Genomic DNA, 22,951 nt, shown 5'->3' with positions numbered 1-22,951 from the left:
TTCTGGTGAAAGTCAGATTTGTTTTATTTCAGCTAGGATAAAAGCAGTTTTTAATTTTTTAAACACCATTTTAAGGTCAAAATTATTATTATTATTTTTCAATAGTCTACAGAACAAACCATTGTTATACAATAACTTGCCTAATTACCCTAACCTGCCTAGTTACCCTAATTAACCTAGTTAAGCCTTTAAATGTCACTTTAAGCTGTATAGAAGTGTCTTGAAAAATATCTAGTCAAATATTATTTACGGTCATCATGGCAAAGATAAAATAAATCAGTTATTAGATATGAGTTATTAAAACTGTTATTTTTAGAAATGTGTTGAAAAAAATCTTCTCTCCGTTAAACAGAAATTGGGGAAAAAAATAAACAGGGGGCTAATAATTCTGACTTCAACTGTATACTGCGATATGAATTTCACAAGACTCTATTTGGAAAGAAATCATAATTTTACATAGATTTTGTAGGGAAGTGAATCTGCCTCAAATTTAATAAACAAATAACAAGCATAAATTAATAAAATGGAACAAAGATACAGATTAAATAAACATGTAAAAAAATTTTTTTTTTGGATCAAATCTTTTATTAAAGTTGGCCTAATTCTTGCCTAAAAACGATTAAAAATATTTTTTTTGATCCACCTAAAATGACGACTACTGTAGTCTTCATTATACTAATAATAAATACAAATCATCTATGGTAATTGTTTGATTAGAAATATTAAACTTTTGAGTGAATTCGCTTAAAACTGTACATAATTACAGACCTTAAAAAATCTTTTTGGAAAAACTTGGTTCTGAACTGTATTTAAGACCCCAAGCATTGCAGACCCTGCAGTGTGACTATTGCACATTAGTGTTTATCGTTTCAGCATCGATTATCGCAAAGTCTTGTCGCCTGTCCAAGTTTTAGGAACAACAAATAATTTGACTTCTAGTTGATCATTTGGTATCAGAAGTGGCTTATATGAAAGGAAAAGGCCTCTAGATTACGCTTACTTTACCAAAATAAAATATGATCTTGCCTTGATTTTTAATTATTTAATTAGGACAGTAAGGTCTGACTTTGCTTAGACAAAAGTCTTGTCCCTAAACAGAAATAATGTACAGATTGGAATATAAAGTCATGCTGCAGTGGAAAAAGAATAATTATTGTGTTTGACTCCCATGAGCTTGGAGGACTGCATCCATACATCTCTGCAATGACTCAAATCACTTATTAATAAAGTCATCTGGAATGGCGAAGAAAGTGTTCTTGCAGGACTCCCAGAGTTCATCAAGATACTTTGGATTCACCTTCAGTGCTTCCTCCTCCATCTTACCCCAGACATGCTAAATAATGTTCATCTCTGGTGACTGGGCTGGCCAATCCTGGAGCACCTTGACCTTCTTTGTTTTCAGGAACTTTGATGTGGAGGCTGAAGTATGAGGAGCGCTCTCCTGCTGAAGAATTTGCCCTCTCCTGTGGTTTGTAATGTAATGGGCAGCACAAATGTCTTGATACCTCAGGCTGTTGATGTTGCCATCCACCCTGCAGATCTCTCGCACGCCCCCATACTGAATGTAACCCCAAACCATGATTTTTCCTTCACCAAACTTGTCTGATTTCTGTGAGAATCTTCTAGTAGGTCTTCTGCAGTATTTGATGATTGGGATGCAGTTCAACAGATGATTCATCTGAAAAATCGACCTTCTGAGTCAAGTTATTATTTGTTGCTCTTACAACTGAGATTGACGACAAGACTTTTGTCAGGTAGTGTATTGTGCAGCCCTATTACACATGATGACTGAAGGTTGGACTGCAGCTGAACACTAAAAAACTGAACTCATAATTTTCCCTGTACTTCCCCAGTTGATTGATTTCATTAAGAAATGTAAAAATCTTATTGTAATAGATTTGGTTTTCAAAAACATTTAAATATGCAAATTATTTAATTACACAAGTGATACTTTGCATTTATAGCCCAAAAATCTGAATATTGCATGAAAAATAGTAAAATGTTGTTTCATTTTTTAAAATGGATTTATTAGAGTGAATGGGCTTCACAGAAGGAACTTTAGGATTTTTTTTAAATCAGTCCATAATTCTGCATACTGCTGAAAAGAAAAGTTGGTCATGGTCAACTATGACATAAAAAAACACTTACATTTTTTGTGGAATAAAATGTGTATAATCAAAAATTATGAATGGACATATCGCTCTGTGAAAACCTTCAGAATACAGATATGAATAAAACTGCTGAATGTAAGTAATGCTGAAGATATTTATGAAGTAAAACATTTCAAATGAAATTGAAATTTAAATGTGTACACATTAATAAAGTGGGGGCGAGGCAGTGGCTTAGTAGGTAGTGCTGTTGCCTCAAAGCAAGAAGGTCGCTGGTTCGAACCTCGGCTCAGTTGGTGTTTCTGTGTGGAGTTTGCATGTTCTGACTTCGCGTGGGTTTCCTCCGTGTGCTCCGGTTTCCCCCACAGTCCAAAGACATGTTGAGTAGGCTAAATTGTCGTACTGTATGAGTGTGTGTGTGTGGATGTGAAAAACTTGTGAAAAACTTGCTGGATAAGTTGGCGGTTCATTCCTCTGTGGCAACCCCGGGTTAATAAAGGGACTAAGCCGACAAGAAAATTAATGAATGAATTAATAAAGTGATAAAATAAACACTTGAAAGTGTTTTCATTACATTAGACTGAAAAAAATAATAATTAAGGGACCAATAAGTGAATTATTATAAATAAAATAAGCAAATTGATTATTATTTTTTTCAGTAAACAAGACAGCTCTTTGAAAATATATAAGATTGTTGAGATTTCCCTGCAGAATTATTGTTAATGTCATTTTTTTATGTCAATGTAAGTCACTTTGTATATTGTGACTTGTATTGCATTTACATTTTTTTCATTAAATATTAAAATGTGGCTCATAATTAGGGCTAGACGGAATCTGCGGTTGTTTTTTGCTATTTCTGCAGAGACTTTTGGTATAAATCAAAAAAAAATTATTATTTTGGGAGTATCATAACTGAAACCCTAATATGTGAAAGAAATAATAATAATATATTTTTAACTTTTATTTGATGTTTAAAATGCAATAAAGATCCACTTTATTTGGTAAACAAATCATATCTACTAAAAGACAGAAAATATTACTGTACAAACTGCATTGTACATAAATCAGATGAACATTTTCATATTAGTCAATAAAATTACTGTAATTAATAAAAAAACTGAATAAATATAGATTTACACACATTTACTCAAGTATATAAACAGAATTAATAATGGACTGAAAATACACGCGCACAGATTCCGTGTGGGCCTACTCATAAGCTTCTTTCAATTGAATTCTATTTCTTAATCTTAATCGTGTGACTCATTTTCTAGAAACATGGTTAATTTGAGTCTCCGTTCACCTGATTGTGTTGTGCTGTAGTTCATCACCAGCAGGGTGAACTGGGTGGTCCAGAGCTCTGCGGTGGATTATCTTCACCTGATGCTGGTCTCTATGCGCTGGCTCTTCGAGGAGCATGACATCGACGGGCGCTTCTGCATCAGCATTCATGATGAAGTTCGCTATCTGGTGACCAGTGAAGACCGATACAGAGCCGCACTGGCCCTCCAGATCACCAACCTGCTCACCAGGTCAACAACAGCCTCAACATCAGTTGAAATCAGAATTATTAGCCTTCCTGTATATTTTTAAGTTTAATGTGACATTTAAAGGCTGAACTTGGTTAATTAGGTTAACTAGGCAGGTTAGGGTAATCAGGCAAGTTATTTTATAACAGTGGTTTGTTCTGTAGATTAATGAAAAAAATATATAGCTCAAAGGGGCTAATGATTTTGACATTAAAATGGTTTTAAAAAATGTAAAACTGCTTTTATTCTAGCCAAAATAAAACAAAAAAGGCTTTCTCCAGAAGAAAAATTATCAGACGTACTGTGAAAATATCCTTGCTCTATTAAACATCATTTGGGAAATATATATATATATATATATATATATATATATATATATATATATATATATATATATATATATATATATATATATATATATATAAAGAAATAAAATTGACAGGAGGGCTAATAATTGTGACTTCAACTGTATCTAGTGTTACCCACTGAAGTCTGCAGATTAATAAATGTACTGTGTGCTTCTTCTCAGGTGCATGTTTGCATTTAAACTGGGGATGATGGATCTGCCGCAGTCGGTGGCCTTCTTTAGCGCAGTGGACATTGATAAGTGTTTAAGAAAAGAGGTGACCATGGACTGCAAGACGCCATCCAGTCCTGCTGGAGTTGAGCGGAGATACGGGTTACCACAAGGTAAGAGTAAAAGATGAAAGCTAGCTGAAAATGGTCAAGATTTACTCTAATGGACACTTTATTAGGTAGTTTGTTTGTTTTTTCTTTGCTAGTATCTGATTTGACCACTTTTGCTTGATTTTACTTTATACTCTAACTTGTTTAGCAGAGCTGACATTCAAAGAAGTAATATAAGCCTTGAAACAATTGAGTTTGAGTACGCACATTTTTTGTGCGTGTCTGTTTTATTTCCATTGGCGACTCCTAGAGGCAGTTGTGGTAAATTGCTCTCTACAAAGTGTCTGAGCCTTGCAATGGCAGCTGTATGAGACGGGTTCATCTAGCGGGTATATAAGGTTTCCATACCATACAGGTGACCAGCCAAACATTAAAGCGCAATTTGCAGCGGTCGCCTGTTTTCCCAATGTAATCTGAGCTATCTACTGCACGCACATTGCTATAAAGACACTATCTGAAGATGAATTTGCATGCGTGAATCAGAAACATTTCCATTCAATAAATGTGCAAATAAAATATGATGCACAAACTTATTAATGATTCCTACTTGTCTTTCTCGTGATAAATAGGCTAAATCTGATATGTAGCGGGGGAAAAAAGAAGGATGAATTCATCAGACACTGGATTCGAACCGAGTTCATACTCGAACGTGTCAAAACATGTTGACATGCATTTTACGAGCTGCGCCACTGCGATTGTTAAGGATACTACAGCATTTTACACCTATAAATCACACTATTTTTTTTATAAATCCACACAGTGCGATGTTCAGACCCAACTGTGTTAACCGCATCAGCTAAACTCTCCCACTCTATTTTTTTTCTTTTGTTATTAATTCCAGAGGACAAACTTGCAAATAACACCGTTTTCCTCCGGTCTACCTCTGAAAGCAGCACCTCCAATTCACATTCTGTTCAAAGTTTCTCTTTTTGCTTGCTTTTGCCTTTGCTTTTTCGTTGGGTTTTGCCAAAGTAGAGTCATTAGCATATTCATACGGGGGAGGAGTCAGGGAGGGGTTTTGCGCTCGTGCATGTTGCGCTCAGTTTCACGTTCATTCTGGAATCTCCAACACCATTTTAAAGTGCGTGTCTCTATCAAGTGAATGAGGAAAGCTTACATGGACATACCCTTGATTTTGAGACCAGTAGTTAGTCAGCTTCGTGTCTTCTCCAGCAACTAAATGTCCCAGAATGGAATGTGATATTGATGTCACAACAGTGTGGTTCCCAAATACTCAAGGCATTCCATTTAAACCCTTGTTCCACCAGTAGTGAACACTTGAGTGATGTAATCAATGATGTACATCTGAGGGAACGAGACAGAGGAAAGTTACACTAGTGCGTTTTAGTTTTAAAACGGCGTTTTAGAATGAAAACGATCTGCATCCACACTAGCGTTTACCCAGCGTTTCTGAACAGCTCTACAAAACACTGAAAACGCACATGGGGTGACCACACACACACACACACACACTCTCTGGCAAGCGCTGCAGCCCATCTACCCAGATAAGAGCTGTGCTTGTCGAAGTGTTCATCAAGGATCTCCTGCTGGATCTAATCTCTAATATTTGCTAAACGTGATATTTAATTCATCTTGTTGTCTTTATCTAACAATTTATTCCCTGACTTTGGTCTTTTAAATCTATTACTTTTTCTCGGGTAATGTTTTTTGGCTGAGCGCAAAGATAAATGAATAATTAATCTAACCACGTGCATTCTATATATTGAGTAGTTGCTTGCCTTTATTTCCTATAATGTATAAATGTATTGTACGTTATACTTTTGTAGTACAGATTTACCCGTGTCCTGGGGAGTCTGTTTTCCTTATCAAACTTGCAAAGTCTGAACTTACAAGGAGAGGATGCAGAACTTTAACTGTGTGTAGGCTACTTAATATTGAGGAAAAGCGCCAATCAGAGAGGCGAATGTCAGCAGCCCTGCCTCCGTTTTCAGATGTCTCCGTTTTCCCCCATCCACACTGACACGGAGCAGCAGTGTTTTAGGATGAAAGCGGCCTCTTCAGTGTTTCCAAAACGCTCCGTTTTCGGCGCTCAAAAACTCTGGGGTAGTGTGGATGGATGGCGTAACCGTAGCAGAACTTATGCATTTTCAAACTAAAACGCATTAGCGTAAACGGGGCCTTAAGCCTCCTTTCCACTGCACACGACAATCGACAGACCGGAAGTCATTCATTTCCTATGGAGAGTAGTCTGGGAGCTGCGTTGAGTTCCGATCATCTCCGTATGCGGAAAGTTCGGATCCGAATTGAGCTGCGGATCCATTGAAATATTTGAACTCCTGCGACTAGACCGTATGCGACCTGCCGACCGGATTTGATGTATTCCAGTGTTTTCCAAGCAGATTGTGCACGCGAGATGAGAAATAGGAGTTTATTTGGTTATTTTTTGAATTATAAAAAGTCTATATTAAAAAAAAAACTTTTCTGTTCATAAATGTAAGTAAAAAACTAATAAAAATATTTATTTTTAAATGTTGCTTCCACATTCCCTCCAGTATTTTAGCGGTCTATGAGTTTCTAGTATTTATTTATTCATGTAAACGCACAGAGGATGAAGGCTCTTGCTTTTGCCCTCCTTTATTTCGGACACCGTGAGAATCAGCTTCTCCCCTGTGGTGCACGACAACACTGAAAATACTGTGCGGCTGCCACAAGGGGGCGTATTCCGACAGTCGTGTTCAAATGACGCGTGCAGTGGAAAGGTGGCTTTAGAGAACATAGCTCATGTTAGATTATTTCGTTCACTTGAAGTAGTGAACACACTTTAAAATGGTGGTAGGTATTCTACTGAGGGAACAAGTGAAGTGAGTCAAAAACGTGGAGTGGAACACAGCCAGTAAATGTCTTCGCGAAGCAGTTTTTCAGAGATTTGAAATACTTTAGGTACATAAGGGTGAAAAACATTTTTTACTCAAAAACAGCACAGAACAAATTACAGTTGGGATTTTTCAAGACATGCACCAGATGACATTTGGGTATTTGTTTATTAAGAGAGAATAGCAGCATTCAGTGAACATTAAGAACTCGAGTCTAAAAGATTACAATATTAAGAGCTAAATGAAGCGTTCAGTCTTTATATGTTATCAGTGTGATACTGTGAACAAAGCTGATGGTGTTTTTATAATCCACAGGCGAGGCGCTGGACATTTATCAGATTATAGAGATCACCAAGGGCTCGCTGACCAAAGAAAAACGACAAGCTCCAAGGTCAAAATAACATCTGTGGGATGAGCGGCTCTCAGTGCGATCTCACCCAGAAATGAACAAATAGGATGGAGGGAAAGTGCAAAACAATGACTGAAGGCTTCTCCTCTCACTTCTTCCTCCTTTTTTTCTTTGGTGCTTGACTCTGAGCATCTTCACTCTAAAGACAGAAGGAAAGAAACACTGAAAGCGACTGAACTCCTGCAGGTGTGTCTGAAGATGCGGATGTTTAGACAGACTCACCTGCTGGCTTTGGTCCTGCTCCTGCTCCTGTAATGCAGCCTCCAGTGTGGCCGCGTTGATCCGGAAGTCTCTGGAAGTGCTCAGCTTCATGTACTGCATCAGATTGACCTAAAACATCCACACAAGTGCCTTCAGGTTGGTGTTCCATTAGCTGGTGCGTATGCTGGCCATATAAAGGCAAAAGCTTGATCTACCTTGGACTTCTTGGACAGGAGAATAAGAAACTTCTCGTACTGTTCGATGTTGAAAATCAGGTTTGGGATGGCTTTAGTCTCACGCAGAACTTTAGCCTGAAAATCAAAATAATTTTACATTAAGTTATATGGATTTAAAAAATAAATAAAAAAAGATTCATTCTGTGTGTTTTAGTCTCAGATAATAAAGTGAAAGTGTGTGTTCTCACTGAAGCCGCTGCTACTGCTTCCTCTTCTTTTTTCTTCTTCTTCAGTTTCTCTGATCCTCCTGCCGTCAGCTCTCCACTCTGTACCATCACGTATTTCATTTGTTAACTCGTGTAAAAACACCAAACAGAATATACAGGCTATTTCTAGACACACACACACACACACACCTGCACGTAGGTGATGAAGCAGTAACACTGAGGCGTGAGGTGAGATCCTGACAGCTTCACCTGCACACAGTTATTTTACTCATTTAGTGACACTGACCCAAACACAAACCATCTGGAAGCTGAATGAACACAATATCTAATGATGTATTCTATGTTAGAATATGACAATATTTTGCTGAGACACAACTAGGCCTGTCCTGATATCTGTTTTTTGTTGTACGATATATATTGCACCACAATAAACGATATTATTGCCATTTTCAGCCACTCATTATATAATGCCAGAATGACAATATATGATCATCACAATGCAGGACGATTGCATTGGAATCTGAATGTGAAATCGTATATCCTAAATAAATAGTAATAAATGTTAACAAAACAGTGCAAATGCTGCGATATCTGCTACCAGTTCTACTTTCAGTTGTCAGACCCCCACATCAAAATATACTACGGTAATTTATAGTAAATACCATAGTGTTTTTAACCATACAGACACTCGCACCTCTAATAGAGACAGTTGAAGTCAGAGTTATTAGAATTTTCCCCCAATTTCTGTTTAAGAGAGAAGATTTTTCTCAGCACATTTCTAAACATGATAGTTTTAATAACTGATTTATTTTATAATAAATAATATTAGACTAAATATTTTCAAGACACTTCTATACAGCTTAAAGTGACATTTAAAGGCTTAACTAGGATAATTAGCCAAGTTGTTGTATAACGGTGGTTTGTTCTGTAGACTATCGACATAAAATATAGCTTACAGGGGCTAATAAATTGACATTAAAATGGTGTTAAATTAAATCTGCTTTTATTCCAGCCAAAATAAAACAAATAAGACTTTCTCCTGAAGAAAAAATATTATCAGACACACTGTGAACATTTCCCTGCTCTGTTAACATATTTTGGGAAATATTTAAAAAAGAAACAAAAAAAATTCAAAAGGGGCTAATAATTCTGACTTTAACTGTACATATCAGCTAAAATGTTGCTAGAATTGGTTTTTATGCAAAAGATAAAAATCATTTTTGGTGATGCAGAATGTATCTATGCAATATATATCTGAGGTCGTGTCCGTGTGTTGTGCAGTAAGTCCATATATTAATTAATGTGACGGGCCTGGGTATGTCTGAGGGTAAAAAAAAGCTAAAAACGGAATTTAAACATGTCAATTCAATTCTCAGAAATACATATTGCTAAACTGAAATTGTGTTTTCATATGTATAAGGTAAGAAATTGACAATGTTGTCATTGAAGGCAGTATAGTCTAACAATTCTTGGCATAATAAATAAAAAAAGAAATTGATCTGTATTTTGGCTATTCAGGGTGTATGCAGTAATCGTAAAGGAAATTTCAAAACTTTAAGACTTTTTAAAGACTTTCTCAGATTTTTTTAAGACCTCATCACCACTTTAAGTTTAATCAGTATCAGACCTTTAATTTTATAAATCGTTGTTAATAAACAGTTGTAGTTAAATCAATAAATGGAGCACAACCGTGCAACAGAACTCAGATAAGCTCAGAAGAAACTAAGATTGGAAGAATAAATGATGTGGTTGTTTTCAGCGACTGGCTTTAGCCACAGTTTAAACTCGTCTTTCTCCAACCAGGAGTACGCAAACTTACTTAATAAACTTGTTTCACTATGATTTCACTACATGTGGAGAGCGTCACATCACCGTCCCGCATATGTCGCAAATTACGTTACATCAACCGGACAGAGGAGCCTGAAACCAATCGCGTGGATCGAGGAACATTAATATATTTATGCTTTGTTTGCAGTCAAACACTTAAGACAACTCCTAAACATAATTAAAGACCTCATAAAAATGCAATTAAGATTTTTAAATACCTTTTAAGGGCCTTCATTTTCTGGTAATTGATTTATCAACTTTTATTATTTTTTAAGACCCTGCGGACACCCTGATCATACATCAAAATACGTTTTTTGGAGTCATATTTAGTTCAATCTGAATTTGCTACTTTTTTTTCTCAAAAATAATTCGATCAATGCAATAAGTTTATTAATGTAAACACTTTTTTCGGCTTATTTGTTCTGTGCAATATTGACTATCATAGATTTTAAAAACATATGGGGGCAACACGGTGGCTCAGTGGTGAGCACAGTTGCCTCACAGCAAGAAAGATGCTGGTTTGAGCCTCGGCTGATTCAGTTGGCATTTCTGAGTGGAGTTTGCATGTTCTCCCCGTGTTGGCGTGAGTTTTCTCCGGGTGCTCCGGTTTCCCCCACAGTCTAAACACATGCACTATAGGTGAACTGAAGAAACTAAATTGTCCGTAGTGTATGTGTGTGAATGAGTGTGTATGGATGGTTCCCATTACTGGGTTGCAGCTGGAAGGGCATCCGCTGCGTAAAATGTATGCTGGATAAGTTGGCGGTTCATTCCGCTGTGAGGACCCCAGATTAATAAAGGGACTAAGCCGAATGGAAATGAATGAATGAAAGAAAACGTGTGTATGACACCTTATTTTGGCATATTTTAATAAGTACAGGTCAAGATGTTGTTTTATTTTTAAATAAATTTGTAATGCTGAATGTTTCACATGGGTGGAAAATATGAGATCATACAATATAGCTTTAGGCTAAATAGATGTATATGATTACCATATGCTAAAACATCACACCTCTACAATACATTTTATTCTCGCTGTCCTCTATAAAGACTGAGAAATATCTTACCAGTTTCTCCAAACGTGCAGGAAGTTGTCCAGGTTGAGTCGCGCACAGCTGAATATACTGCAAAATAAAGCAACGGTTTTGTTTCATCAAGGTTTGCTGTAAACATTCCTCAAGCCATTACAGAGCAAACTGTCAAGAGTGAATAGAAGATAATGAGGTGTATTACTGCAGTAAATCAGACTGAGACTCACGTATTTGGTAAGTGTGGTCAGGATGCAGTATGTTCGACTGAGCTCTCTCATCAGTGTGTCTGTACAGGCTCCTGTGGGCAGAGCCGTCTGAACCAGCTCATGCAGAGCCGTTAACAGTGTGCCTAACTGGATGGTGATCGCTTTCTCAATCGGGTCCTGCTGGCCCAGTGGCTGCTGGGTATTTCCTAATGCACAAACACACAGAGGCATTTAGGATAAAAAAAAAATAACAATCTTAAATCAATGGCCGAGTATACAAGCAATACTGAAGAGTGAACTACGACTTTATATAAAAAAAAATAGGCAAAAGTTTGAAACATCCTGCCAAAGTAAACTTTCCAAAAAAGCTGTTGAAGCCATTTAAAGATCATTAGTCCATGGTGATTATGCAATAGGTGGGTGTGGCTTTAAAGCTCCGCCTACTTTGACTTGGAAATCATGTTCAGGTCATTTCAGGTGAAGGAAAAATAATTACACTTTTTGCACAGCAAATGTGACCGGATACTCGTTAATCTCCACTGCTGAATGGATATCTGTTATGTTAATGTACTAAATACACCTGATTTAACGTCCACAAACCACGACTGAAGCGTTGTCTTTTTAAATTGTACTGACATGCGGCTGTGCTGATGAAGACGGTCAAATCTCTGTAATTCATCACAAACATGCACTGATTTAAAACATGTTAAACTTGTAAAACTCATTGTTGATCACATTTGATGATGATTGATGATCACAGAGAGCTGAACAGATCTTTTTATCCGGGTTGCTTAGATTATACGCGTTACTACGGAGACATGTTAATACCCGACTGTCAATCAAATCGGTGGGCGGGGAAACCGCACTCCTATGTCAAGTTGCGGTGAACCTCAAAATGGGAGGGATATGGATCCTATTTTAACGTCAGGAAATTTTGTCTTTAAATATCACCTTAATATGACTGGACAGAACTATGTGTAGGTATAGTGTCCACAAACAACTTACAAAAGATGAATTTCATCATAGGTGCCCTTTAAATTAAAAAATATTTTCTAGACAAGCAAAACACATTGTCTTGTTTTAAGAAATAACATGCCAAGACTGCATCCATGTGTTTCTCAAATGGGTATAAAGTTGGAAATGTTTTAGAAGTGGGCAAAGTATTAAAAATGTCACTAAATTCAAATATTTAGGCATCATGTTGGACTCAAACCTTAATTTTAAAACTCATATTAAAAAACTTGCTACCACACTGAGATTCAATCTAAGAAATGTTAAACATATCAGAGGCCTCATAAGTCAGAGAATCTCTGGTGTGCATTTAAATACTATGACTGTTCCACATTTGTTGTACTGTATAACGAGCTGGTCTCAGGCATGTAAATCATCTTTAACACTCTTGGAATCATGATACAAGAGAGCACTAATAGTTCATGATAAAAAGCCTCGGTTGTACATCACTGCAACATCTTAAACAAACATAGTCTCTTCAGCTTTGATAATATTATTAAATATTCCAATATTTGTTTTGTTTTTTAAAATTATTCACAATCGTTCTGCTCCATCGTTAAAAAATGTTTTAAATTCCAAGTCAGAGAAAACATTGCGAGTGACATGTTCCATGGTAAGAGGGGAATATATTGTCCCTAGACGCAAGAACTCTTTTGGTCATAAAGCTTTTATTTATTTTCCTCTTTTATTCATAAAGCCTCAAATCTATGGAATTCTCTCCCAACAGAAAGAATCACATGTACAAATTATAAGATGTTTTCACGCCTGACTAGGAGGTGTTTTTTGTCAAATCAAATTTGTACACACTGAGTGAGATGTTTTTGAGTTGTCAGTGTTTTGGTTTTGTATGATTATGCTTGAATGTTTTAAACTGACTTTTAGTTAATTGGATGTTATTGTATTCATTTTTACCTGTTCAGGGACTGCAGATGGAAATTAGCAATCCTGCTACAACCTAGCACAATGCATCTTTCCTCCTTGAGGTCAATGTAATTTTTGTGCATTGTCCATGTTAAATAAATTCATTCATTCATTCAAAATGAAGAGAGATTTTCCTTAAAACAAGGAAAATAATCTGCCAATGGGGTAAGCAAAATAATCTAGTTTTTCATTTTGACATAAGATTATTTTGCTTACCCCATTGGCAGATCGTTTAGCTTGTTTGAAGGAAAATCTCACTTCATTTCTTAAAAAAAGACGGTATGTTTTGCTAGTCTAGAAAATGCTCTTGATTTAAACAATTATTTTAATATTTTGGACTAGAAACAAGGTAAAAAATCTAAGTATGAAAAGTGTTTTTGCAGTGCATCTGCGTCAGTCAGTCGAGCTCTTCAGGATTACCTTCATCTTTCAATCAGAAGACAAGACTGGGGTTTTTTTTGGTGTGTGTGCTACCTGAAATAGTTCTGTCTGAGCTTATCTGGGCTTTCTTCTTGGCGATCAACCAGTCCACTTCATCCAACACCTTCCCAACCTGAGACAAGACCTGAAGCTGTGAAGAAAGACAGGACACAACACGCATGTTCAACAGGGTTGAAACTTTAAAAATGTCATTTCTGAAGCGCGCAGTGGTCAGCACCGTTGGCGTGGGTTTCCTTCGGGTGCTCTTAATTGGCCATAGTGTATGTGTGTGTATGTAAGAGTGGGTTGCATAAGTTGTTAGGTCTTTCCACTGTGGCAACCCCTGATGAATAAAGGGACTAGGCCGAAGGAAAATGAATGAATGAATTTCTGAAGCGTGTCTGTTCTTACCGTGGTGGACGCAGCCGTTTTCATGCAGATGATGGCGAAATGAGACTGTTTCTCCACCTCGACGTCCTGCTCAGAAACAAAGATGGCGGCGTAAGATCAAATGTAAATTTATCTGGGTGTTACATTTGTGCTGGATGAATTATGGAGTGCTAGAATAGGCCACTGTACCTGGTCGATGTCTCCCAGCTGGCTGTGTATGTCCTGGCACATCTCCCACAGCAGAGACACTGGGCTCTTATGCAGGACATACAGGCTGAACAGCAGAGACAGCAAGCCTTTAGTGAGAGCGATGTCCTCTGAAAGACAAAACAGCTTTATTATTTCAAATTAGCCAACTTTGTATCTTATTTCTTATTGAACGTGTTATTAGACGTGTTATCTCTCTCTCCCTGTCACATATACATACACACACATATACATACATACCTAGACAGACAGACAGACAGACAGACAGACAGACAGACAGACAGACAGACAGACAGACAGACAGACAGACAGACAGACAGACAGACAGACAGACAGACAGACAGACAGACAGACAGACAGACAGACAGACAGACAGACAGACAGACAGACAGACAGACAGACAGACAGACAGACAGACAGACAGATAGATAGATAGATAGATAGATAGATAGATAGATAGATAGATAGATAGATAGATAGATAGATAGATAGATAGATAGATAGATAGATAGAAAAAAATTATGGTCAATAACAAGGACAAGCTTTGGTCTTTTTTTTATTCTATATTGATTTAAGAGCGAATCACCCCATCATACCGAATTTTTAGCCACCGAAAATTTATTGACCGAATATGTTATGCCATTTAATGGACCCTCAAATTTTTGTGGCTTCAGTCATTGTTGGTGCACTCTTAAATCTGGAAGCATTAACAACTGTATATATATATAGCGTTATCGTTCAATATGGAAAACAATTATCGAGATTGCGTTTCTGCCTTATCGCCCAGCCCAAATTATAGTTAATATATTTAAACATACATCATGTACATATTTGTAAGACCAGTTGTTATTTATATATATATATATAAATATATATATATATATATATATATATATATGTGTGTGTGTGTGTGTGTGTGTGTGTGTGTGTGTGTGTGTAAATGGCTATTTTGTAATGATAACCACTGACTCATTCTATCAGGTGATAACATTTGAAGCGGGTGTTGTGCAGCCCTAATATATAGCGCAGTACCTCAAATGTCCAGTAGGTGAGTCAAAACCCCAAGTGGCTATAGACCTTTTTCTTAGAATGTAAAATTACCCATTATGCTTTGCGTGTATGCGCAAGGAGAATGCTAAGAACTTCTGGTCGGCAGCTGATGCGTATAAACAGTCACATTTGGACAGCTGTGAAACAATAGTTTTAATCTATTTTACCTGCTTTTATCATCTTTGAACTAATACTGCTGTCGATCAGCGCCACCTCCTGGACTGATCATTTAAAGAAATGTGATCTAATGGGATGGAAAACTGCTGCTGTGAGGCATTTTCCCCTCGTTGTCAGATGGCATCTTCTGCAGTTTAAATGAAGCCTCCTCATTGCTGAAGTCAACATTTTCTCTTTCTTTCCAATATATAAGCAGCACAAACAAATGTAGTTCACCAAAATGTTTGACACATACACACACATAGCCTGTACTGTCTAACTGACACACTGATTTAATAACTTTGACGACGTGAAAATATAGGCTACTGTCATTTCGAAATGACAGATTACACACACATGACACATAAACGGCTCGCGATCTGAATCAACAGCAAATCAGCCGGCAGAGTATCAATAACAGAATTTTATTAGTCATTTTTGTAAATTGCATGACTTACATAAGTTTCATGCCAGTAATCTGGTTTGCTCTATAATGCAGCGAAGTATAGCGTGTGTGTGCGTATTGAAGAGCTGCTGAGCTAACAGGCCGGGAACAAACAAACAAACAAACAAACAGACAGACAGACAGACAGACAGACAGACAGACAGACAGACAGACAGACAGACAGACAGACAGACAGACAGACACACAGACACACACACACACACACACACACACACACACACACACACACACACACACACAGTATTTCTGACGGTAGACACGTGAACTAGAAGAACGTTTTTCTCTCACGCTTCCACATCTGACAGATTATAATGGCTTTAACAGACACATTTTTAAGTTGTGTGTCACAAAAACACTGTAATCTATTAAAAACGTTATTGAAACTCATTTTCGGATCGGAAATTACCGCTGTAAATGCTGTAAACTGAAGTTCTAACCATTCTACCGGAAGACGCTGGTCGCTATGGCGCCCTCCATGCAGTTGCCAAGAAAAAGGTCTATATGAGACTTACTATCATTGTTCAAAAATATATATATCGTTACATTTCGGATGTCATTCGCGGTAGTTTGAGATCCCTGGTTTAAAACCAAATAATTCATTTGAAACAGAAATCACTGTGTGCTTATTTAGCTTTTTATGCTCTAAAGATCACTCACCAAAGTTGGTTTCCTTACAAATTTTCACAGTCCAGGTGATCATTTGCAAAAACTGCACAAAAAATAAATAAACCAATGAGATTACTAAAAATACTGTTCAATAGTCAAGAGTGTAAAAGCAGAGCAATAGCTGCTGCTGCTGTACCTGCTGAGAGGACGGACTGAGCTGCCGTGACAAAACGCTGAGGATGCTGACCAGTAACTGAGCTTCTTTACTGTTGAACTCTTCTTCTGGCCCGCTGAGCTGGTTCATCAGTGCTCGCTGTACACAAAACATACACCCGCCACTGTGTTTTTATGTCTTAACTTATTCTTGTGAAATGGACAGATTGAGTTGAACAGATTAGCATTATGGTACCTGAAACTGGCGGATATAGAAAGCCGTTTGCTCCGTCAGATCAGATTTGTCACCCTCTCCTTCCCCTGAAACATCTTTACCACAAAATGATTTGATAAATGTGAATTGCATTACATTTTTATTTAGAAGTCACCAAAAAAGGCACCTTGAAATGCGCATCTTTTTGTTGATGTGACACAATTTCAACTGAATTAAGAGTATATTGAGTAGGTCCTCCCAGTTAAACAAGTCAATAGCATTTAATTTACATGCCATCTCTGCAAAACTACAACTAAGGCACATCTAATAAAAAACGGTCTATAATAGTAAAGCAGAGTCTGTTTCTCTTATGTATTTTATAACTGTTTCTCAACATTAAAATGCAGTATATTTCTAAGGGTTCCAATATGTTAAATCGCTGCTGTAGAAGATTTTCTGTGATATTAACGCAAACCCAGACTTTTTTCAACCGTAATAAAAATCCCATTTACACTGCCTGAATTGTTTATCCACTATATGAAGTGCAGTGTGTGTCATTCACCATATAAAAAACTGTCATTATGTGTAACGAACTTATTTAATGACAGATCTCATCTGCAGGCTAGTAGAGGCGGGACACTTCAGATACTAGACAGCATTTGATTGGTCAGTAGATCTGATGTCCAGCTTAAGTATTTGGTGATGTCATTAAAAAACATCAGGCAGAAGTGAGGAACTAAGTTTTGACTGCTTGTATCTTCTAAATGCACATTTTCTCACCATTTTGGAGCATAATAGCTTATTGAAACCACACAGCTAACATATTTTGACTTGAAAAAGCTCACCTAGAGAAGACAGGAAGTTGCTGACTCGTGTGGGGTATCGCTGTAGTACCGTAGTGAAGACTCGCAGTAAACCCTCTAGACATAGTAAAGAGACGCTCTGACCCTTCTCCTTCTTTCCAGCATCCTCCACGGTGGACGGCACATTGGTATAGCGCCACATTAGCACACTGCATGGATGTAGTTGGTAGGAAATCAAATCAAAGTGGAGTGAATCTGAGTGAAACAGCTACTCAAACATATACAGCTGTAGAGAGGAGCTTAATGATATAGATCTGAGACCTGGTGATGTCACAGAGATGGCGGAAGGTCTTGTCAAGACTCTGCCCCTCTGGCCCATCTGTGTGTCCAGTCTCCTCTAACTGCTGGATCTTCTGCAGGGCGACGCTCACACTGTAACGCAGGAAATCTCCATTGGAGCGCAACACCGACAGACTCTCCTCACGACTCTGAGTGCTGTCCCTAGAGGGGAAAAAAGAGAGAAAAAACCTTGAATAATAACATTGATTGATCATTTGATTTACTTTTTATTTTAAAAATATGTAATGCAATAAATAAGGCCAATAATCCGGCATGTATACAGAGTTCAGCATAACTAAGTACACCCCATTTTGAAACTGAATAATTTTATTCATTTATAATCTGTTGGTGCATTTAAACAAAACAGATGATTTATTAAACGGATATATTTATTAAAATATTCATATATAAATATTATAATATATAACATATATATAATGATAAATAACAATAGATATAGTAAAATAATATATGATAATAAAATATTTTAGTCACCAAACAGATTTAGAAATAGACAGACACAATTAAATTCATATGAATTATTGTGAAAAAAACATTAACAATTTTATACATTTTTTCTTTCTCTTGAATTTTGCTTTTTTTAATTTTTAATTTAATATTTTTCTCTAACATAAATTTGGGAGTATTTACTAATTTTGGAGCATTAACGTAATTTATTTTGTTAGATAAGCTCCAGAATTAGCTTTAGTACTGACTAATCTACTCTATCTGCACAAATATAATATTGTAAAGCATCCTGTAGAAAATATTAATATAAATGAGAGATTTGTGAGGGGTGTAACTGTTTAGTTATCGATAAAATTAAGAAAGCACTTGGGAAAAAGAAAACTAATATTATTCAAATATTATTACAATTTTATCAATAAAACTTTAAAAATCACCCAAAGTAATGTACACTAGACTAAAACTCAAAAAGAACATTAAAAACAATTAAAAACGCTTAAATAACTTCCCTAAAAACAACCTGTTTACATTTGAATATGAAATTAATTTCAAAGCTATTTTAGCATCATTACTCCTATATTCAGAGTTACATGAACCTATAGAAAACTTTCTAATATGCTTATATGGCACTCAATTTTTTTAATGATAACAATTTATTACGTTTTCTGGTGCTTAAACATCAACGAAGACAAATCAAAGAAAATCATTTCAATCAGACAAATATTTTATAAAATACATTTAAAGTGTACTTGGTAAATATAACCATTCTTTTTTTTTTTGTCATTTTACCCCACATTTCAAAATCAAGTAAATCAGAGCCCTGCATTTAAGCTCAAGCCTGTAGGGGCCCGACTTTTTTATGCCCCTGGGAGCGGGGCTTTGGGCCAATTTTCACATCATAGCTAGCACTCATATCGGGCTTTGGGACTGCTTTATAAAAAAAAAATTTAAAAATAGGTTAACAAGATCTAATGCGTGCGGTCTGAAAGCGCCAGTGATGCGTTGCGTACAGAGATTTCCAGCCACGTACAATGGAGAAGATAAAGAGAAATATTGCTAATGGCAAACTTAAAACTATGTAAAACGCTAAAGGGAAGGCAAACTTCTGGTCAACTTTTCAGATAGTGACAACTAGGGTTGTAACGGTATGAATTTTTCACGGTATGATAATCGTCTAAAACAATACCACGGTTTGACGGTTTCGCGGTATACGGTATGTTACAAAATAATAGAACAGTGAAGCAAATTTGACTTTTTCCAAATAATATATTTTTAGTTACTATAAACAACACCACTTACAATGAACAAATAAAAATAAGAAAATAATAAATAATGTGTCAAAGTCCAAATAAACATGGTGCAAATCCTCAGTAAAAAATAGATATAAAAATTTACTATACTATAAATAGTTACATAACGAAACTAGATTCAATATGGAACATCCCTAGATTTTATGTGCCAGCAAGGATATGGTTGTCTATGGATTTGGATATGGTTGTCTGCAATGCAGACAAACAGCTGCATCTTCATTTGCGTCTTTTGAAAACAGCAAGAGCAGCAGTTCGTCTTTGCTGTGTAACTGTTTTGTCATGTTTATGTGCTGCTGTGCATGCAAAAGTACTTAGTATGAGAATTATTTCATGCAAAACTTTTTTTTTGCGTTTTATTTAGCCGCGCATAAATGTATGCCTTTCTCTCATTCCGTGTTGTTCAAAAAGCTTGGTCCACAAACAAAAGCGAAACCTATGCTTATTGGTTGTGATATAGCGAGTTTGAACCAATCTGGGCATGGAGGAGGGACAATGCATCAATGTATCATGTCTGATTTGTCCGGAGACACAGTGACGAGCGTTTCTTTGTCAAATCAGCGTTGTCAAATGTTGATGACGTAACCGCACTGATTCCGGAGCCTCTGAAAGTCCGCGGATGTTATGTGATACAGCACTGGAAAGCTGAGATCCTCTTCTTTATGCCAATCTTTGAATTGTATGAATCGGATCAGCGGATCAAAAGTTATTAAACATTTAAGAGCAATACTTATTTTTAGCCGTGGGCGGCTGTCTCGGTCTTTAAGGGTTAAAACCGTTGATATGCAATTGTTCATGGTATGATAATCGTGCACGTTCAAATCGTGGTAAACCGTCATACCGGTAACGTTATATTGTTACAACCCTAGTGACAACCTTAAATGATGCACAATGCACAACTTGTTAAATTGAGTAAACTCATCATGAACCACATACCACATGGACATCGATGTCGCTTAAACTAAAAATTGCGTTTAAAAAAAAACAAACAAAAAAAACTCCAAACATTTTTCTAAATTACTTGGATAAGAAAACGAAACGAAAAAACATCAACTTTCATTAAATACAAATCTGGTATATTGTAATGGCTGTAACAGTATAAGAAGCTGTTTGGCTGAAAAACAAAGGCAGGCTTCCGGTTGGACTCGGGCCAAAAATATTGATAAGCTATTGGATTTACAGACCTACAGCATGTTGGTCTGGGGTCAGGGCCAGGCTACAGCTTAGATTTAAGGCCTGTGGAGGCGTCTAAAGTAAATCCATTTTCAAAACTGATAATATTTTAAGAATATTGAACTTATTTTTGGTCAAATAAATGCCTTAGTGAACAAACAGGAAATTATAACAAGAGTTATGCTAGAATACATTCCCTTAACACAAAAACTGTGGACACAAACACTACATGTTCCTGGGAAAACATTGTACAACCCTGGGTCTTCTACACACAGGCAAGTTGAATTGACAAACCAAACCTAGAAAACACTGTTTTCATTTCTATATGCACTAGACAATTTCTTCTAAACACTCCATGCTTCTAGGAAAACTGTGTAATTCTAAGTGTGCGCCACAGAGGTGAATGGACTTGACAAACCACCAGTAGGAGACACGCCCTTTCCTCTCCATATGCACCAGACACTTTCATACACTGCTTTGCATTGCATGGGAATTAAACTACATTTTAAAATATTCAATTGGTAAGCAGTCATGTTAAAATTGTACAAATATTAAAAATTTTATTCAAATAAATGTTTAAGTGAGCATACATGAAATCATTAAAAGAGTTACGCTTGCATTACTTCAAAATGATGCAAATCTACAGTTGAAGTCAGAATTATTAGCCCCCCTGATTCATTTTTTCACCAATTTCTGTGTAACGGAGATTTTTTTCAACACAATTCTAATCATAATAGTTTTAATAACTCATTTCTAATAACTGATTAATTTTATCTTTGCCATGATGACAGTAAATTATATTTGACTAGATATTTTTCAAGACACTTCTATACAGCTTAGTGACATTTAAAGGCTTAACTAAGTTAATTAGGTTAAATAGGCAGGTTAGGGTAATTAGGCAAGTTATTGTATAACGATGGTTTGTTCTGTAGACTGTCAACAAAAAATTTAGCTTAAACGGGCTAATAATTTTGACATTAAAATGATGTTTTAAAAATTAATAACTGTCTTTATTCTAGCCGAAATAAAACAAATAAGACTTTCTCCAGAAGAAAAAATATTATCAGACATACTGTGAAAATGTCTTTGCTATGTTAAACATCATTTGGGAAACATAAAAACAAAAAATAAATTAAAAGGGGGCTAATAATTCTGACTTCAACTGTATATATACAATCTGTATCATACCTGAAGAGAGCCGTGAGCAGTGTAGACACAAAGCCCAGTGACAGGAGACTGCGAGGGGTTTTGCTGGATGCGGGACGACCCTTCCCAGCCCGCTCTCTCAGGATCTCACACACCTTAAGATAACGCTTGAAGAGCTCCAGAACGTCCTCAAAGTGGTTTTTACTGCTTAGCGTAGGAAACAGACAATGTTAAACACTTCTAGCATACGATATATGCAGTATTCAGAAAAATTCAAACACACACCTGTAATTGGCAGTGATGAAGTTGTACTCCATCAGAACCTCGTTCAGTCCCATCACCAGTACAGCGTAGATGCTGTTCTTCACTCCAACACTGGAACCCGTCGAAAACTCAGCACACTTATCCTGAGACACATACGGTTGTTTTATGTTATTAGGCTTCTTGTGCGTTTCTCAAGTGATATTTAACAGAGAAATAAACATTTTTACAGTGTTCTCTTATATTTTTCTTCTGGAGAAAGTCTTATTTCTTTTAGTTTGGTTTGGTAAAAGAGTCTTGTGAACAGTTACGATGCCTGGTGCTCAGATTTAAGATTGTTGAATGAATTTTTTCCAGCACAGACTAATTAACACGGTTATGCGTTCACTATAGTATAAACCGTAGAGGGGAGATCAAATGTATATTTAAATTGTTTTTTAAAATACTAACTAACTATTTATCAGTATTAAAGGGCTGACTCCCAAACATCTCGCTTTGATGTCCTTCAGAGGGGTATCAAGCATTAATTAGGGGGGGTCAATCCCCACCCAATCCCCCTTGATTATAACTATATTATTAGACCACCTAAAAATTGTTCTTGATGTAGAACAAACCGCTGTTGTTTAAT

General features: G+C 36.5%; 2 protein-coding genes across 15 annotated transcripts in view; one reads left to right on the top strand and one right to left on the bottom strand.

Annotated features, from left to right (window-relative positions):
- polg (polymerase (DNA directed), gamma) overlaps positions 1-8,196 on the top strand; it is a 44,369-nt gene extending 36,173 nt beyond the window's left edge. For all 12 annotated transcript variants that reach the window (XM_087311708.1, XM_087311702.1, XM_087311704.1 and 9 more), the window contains 3 exons: positions 3,432-3,640; positions 4,167-4,327; positions 7,474-8,196. In XM_087311708.1, coding sequence (XP_087167834.1) covers positions 3,432-3,640; positions 4,167-4,327; positions 7,474-7,559 — 456 coding nt within the window. In that variant the 3' untranslated portion in view covers positions 7,560-8,196. The remainder of the gene's footprint in view (positions 1-3,431; positions 3,641-4,166; positions 4,328-7,473) is intronic.
- Positions 7,284-22,951, bottom strand: part of fanci (FA complementation group I) — a 33,898-nt gene continuing 18,230 nt past the window's right edge. Inside the window, 17 exon segments of one of the 3 annotated variants that reach the window (NM_001077312.2) lie at positions 7,284-7,706; positions 7,790-7,897; positions 7,984-8,079; positions 8,193-8,270; positions 8,361-8,420; positions 11,066-11,122; positions 11,257-11,441; positions 13,642-13,738; positions 13,999-14,064; positions 14,167-14,294; positions 16,514-16,565; positions 16,659-16,775; positions 16,872-16,945; positions 17,675-17,841; positions 17,954-18,133; positions 22,105-22,266; positions 22,348-22,469. In NM_001077312.2, the coding sequence (NP_001070780.2) occupies positions 7,656-7,706; positions 7,790-7,897; positions 7,984-8,079; positions 8,193-8,270; positions 8,361-8,420; positions 11,066-11,122; positions 11,257-11,441; positions 13,642-13,738; positions 13,999-14,064; positions 14,167-14,294; positions 16,514-16,565; positions 16,659-16,775; positions 16,872-16,945; positions 17,675-17,841; positions 17,954-18,133; positions 22,105-22,266; positions 22,348-22,469 (1,800 nt within the window). In that variant the 3' untranslated portion in view covers positions 7,284-7,655. 3 annotated transcript variants of the gene reach the window in all.

The sequence above is a fragment of the Danio rerio genome, chromosome 25 (assembly GCF_052040795.2).
Source record: "Danio rerio strain M-AB ecotype USA chromosome 25, GRCz13ab, whole genome shotgun sequence".
Classification (NCBI taxonomy): domain Eukaryota; kingdom Metazoa; phylum Chordata; class Actinopteri; order Cypriniformes; family Danionidae; genus Danio; species Danio rerio.
This window is presented reverse-complemented; position numbering and strand designations above follow the sequence as displayed.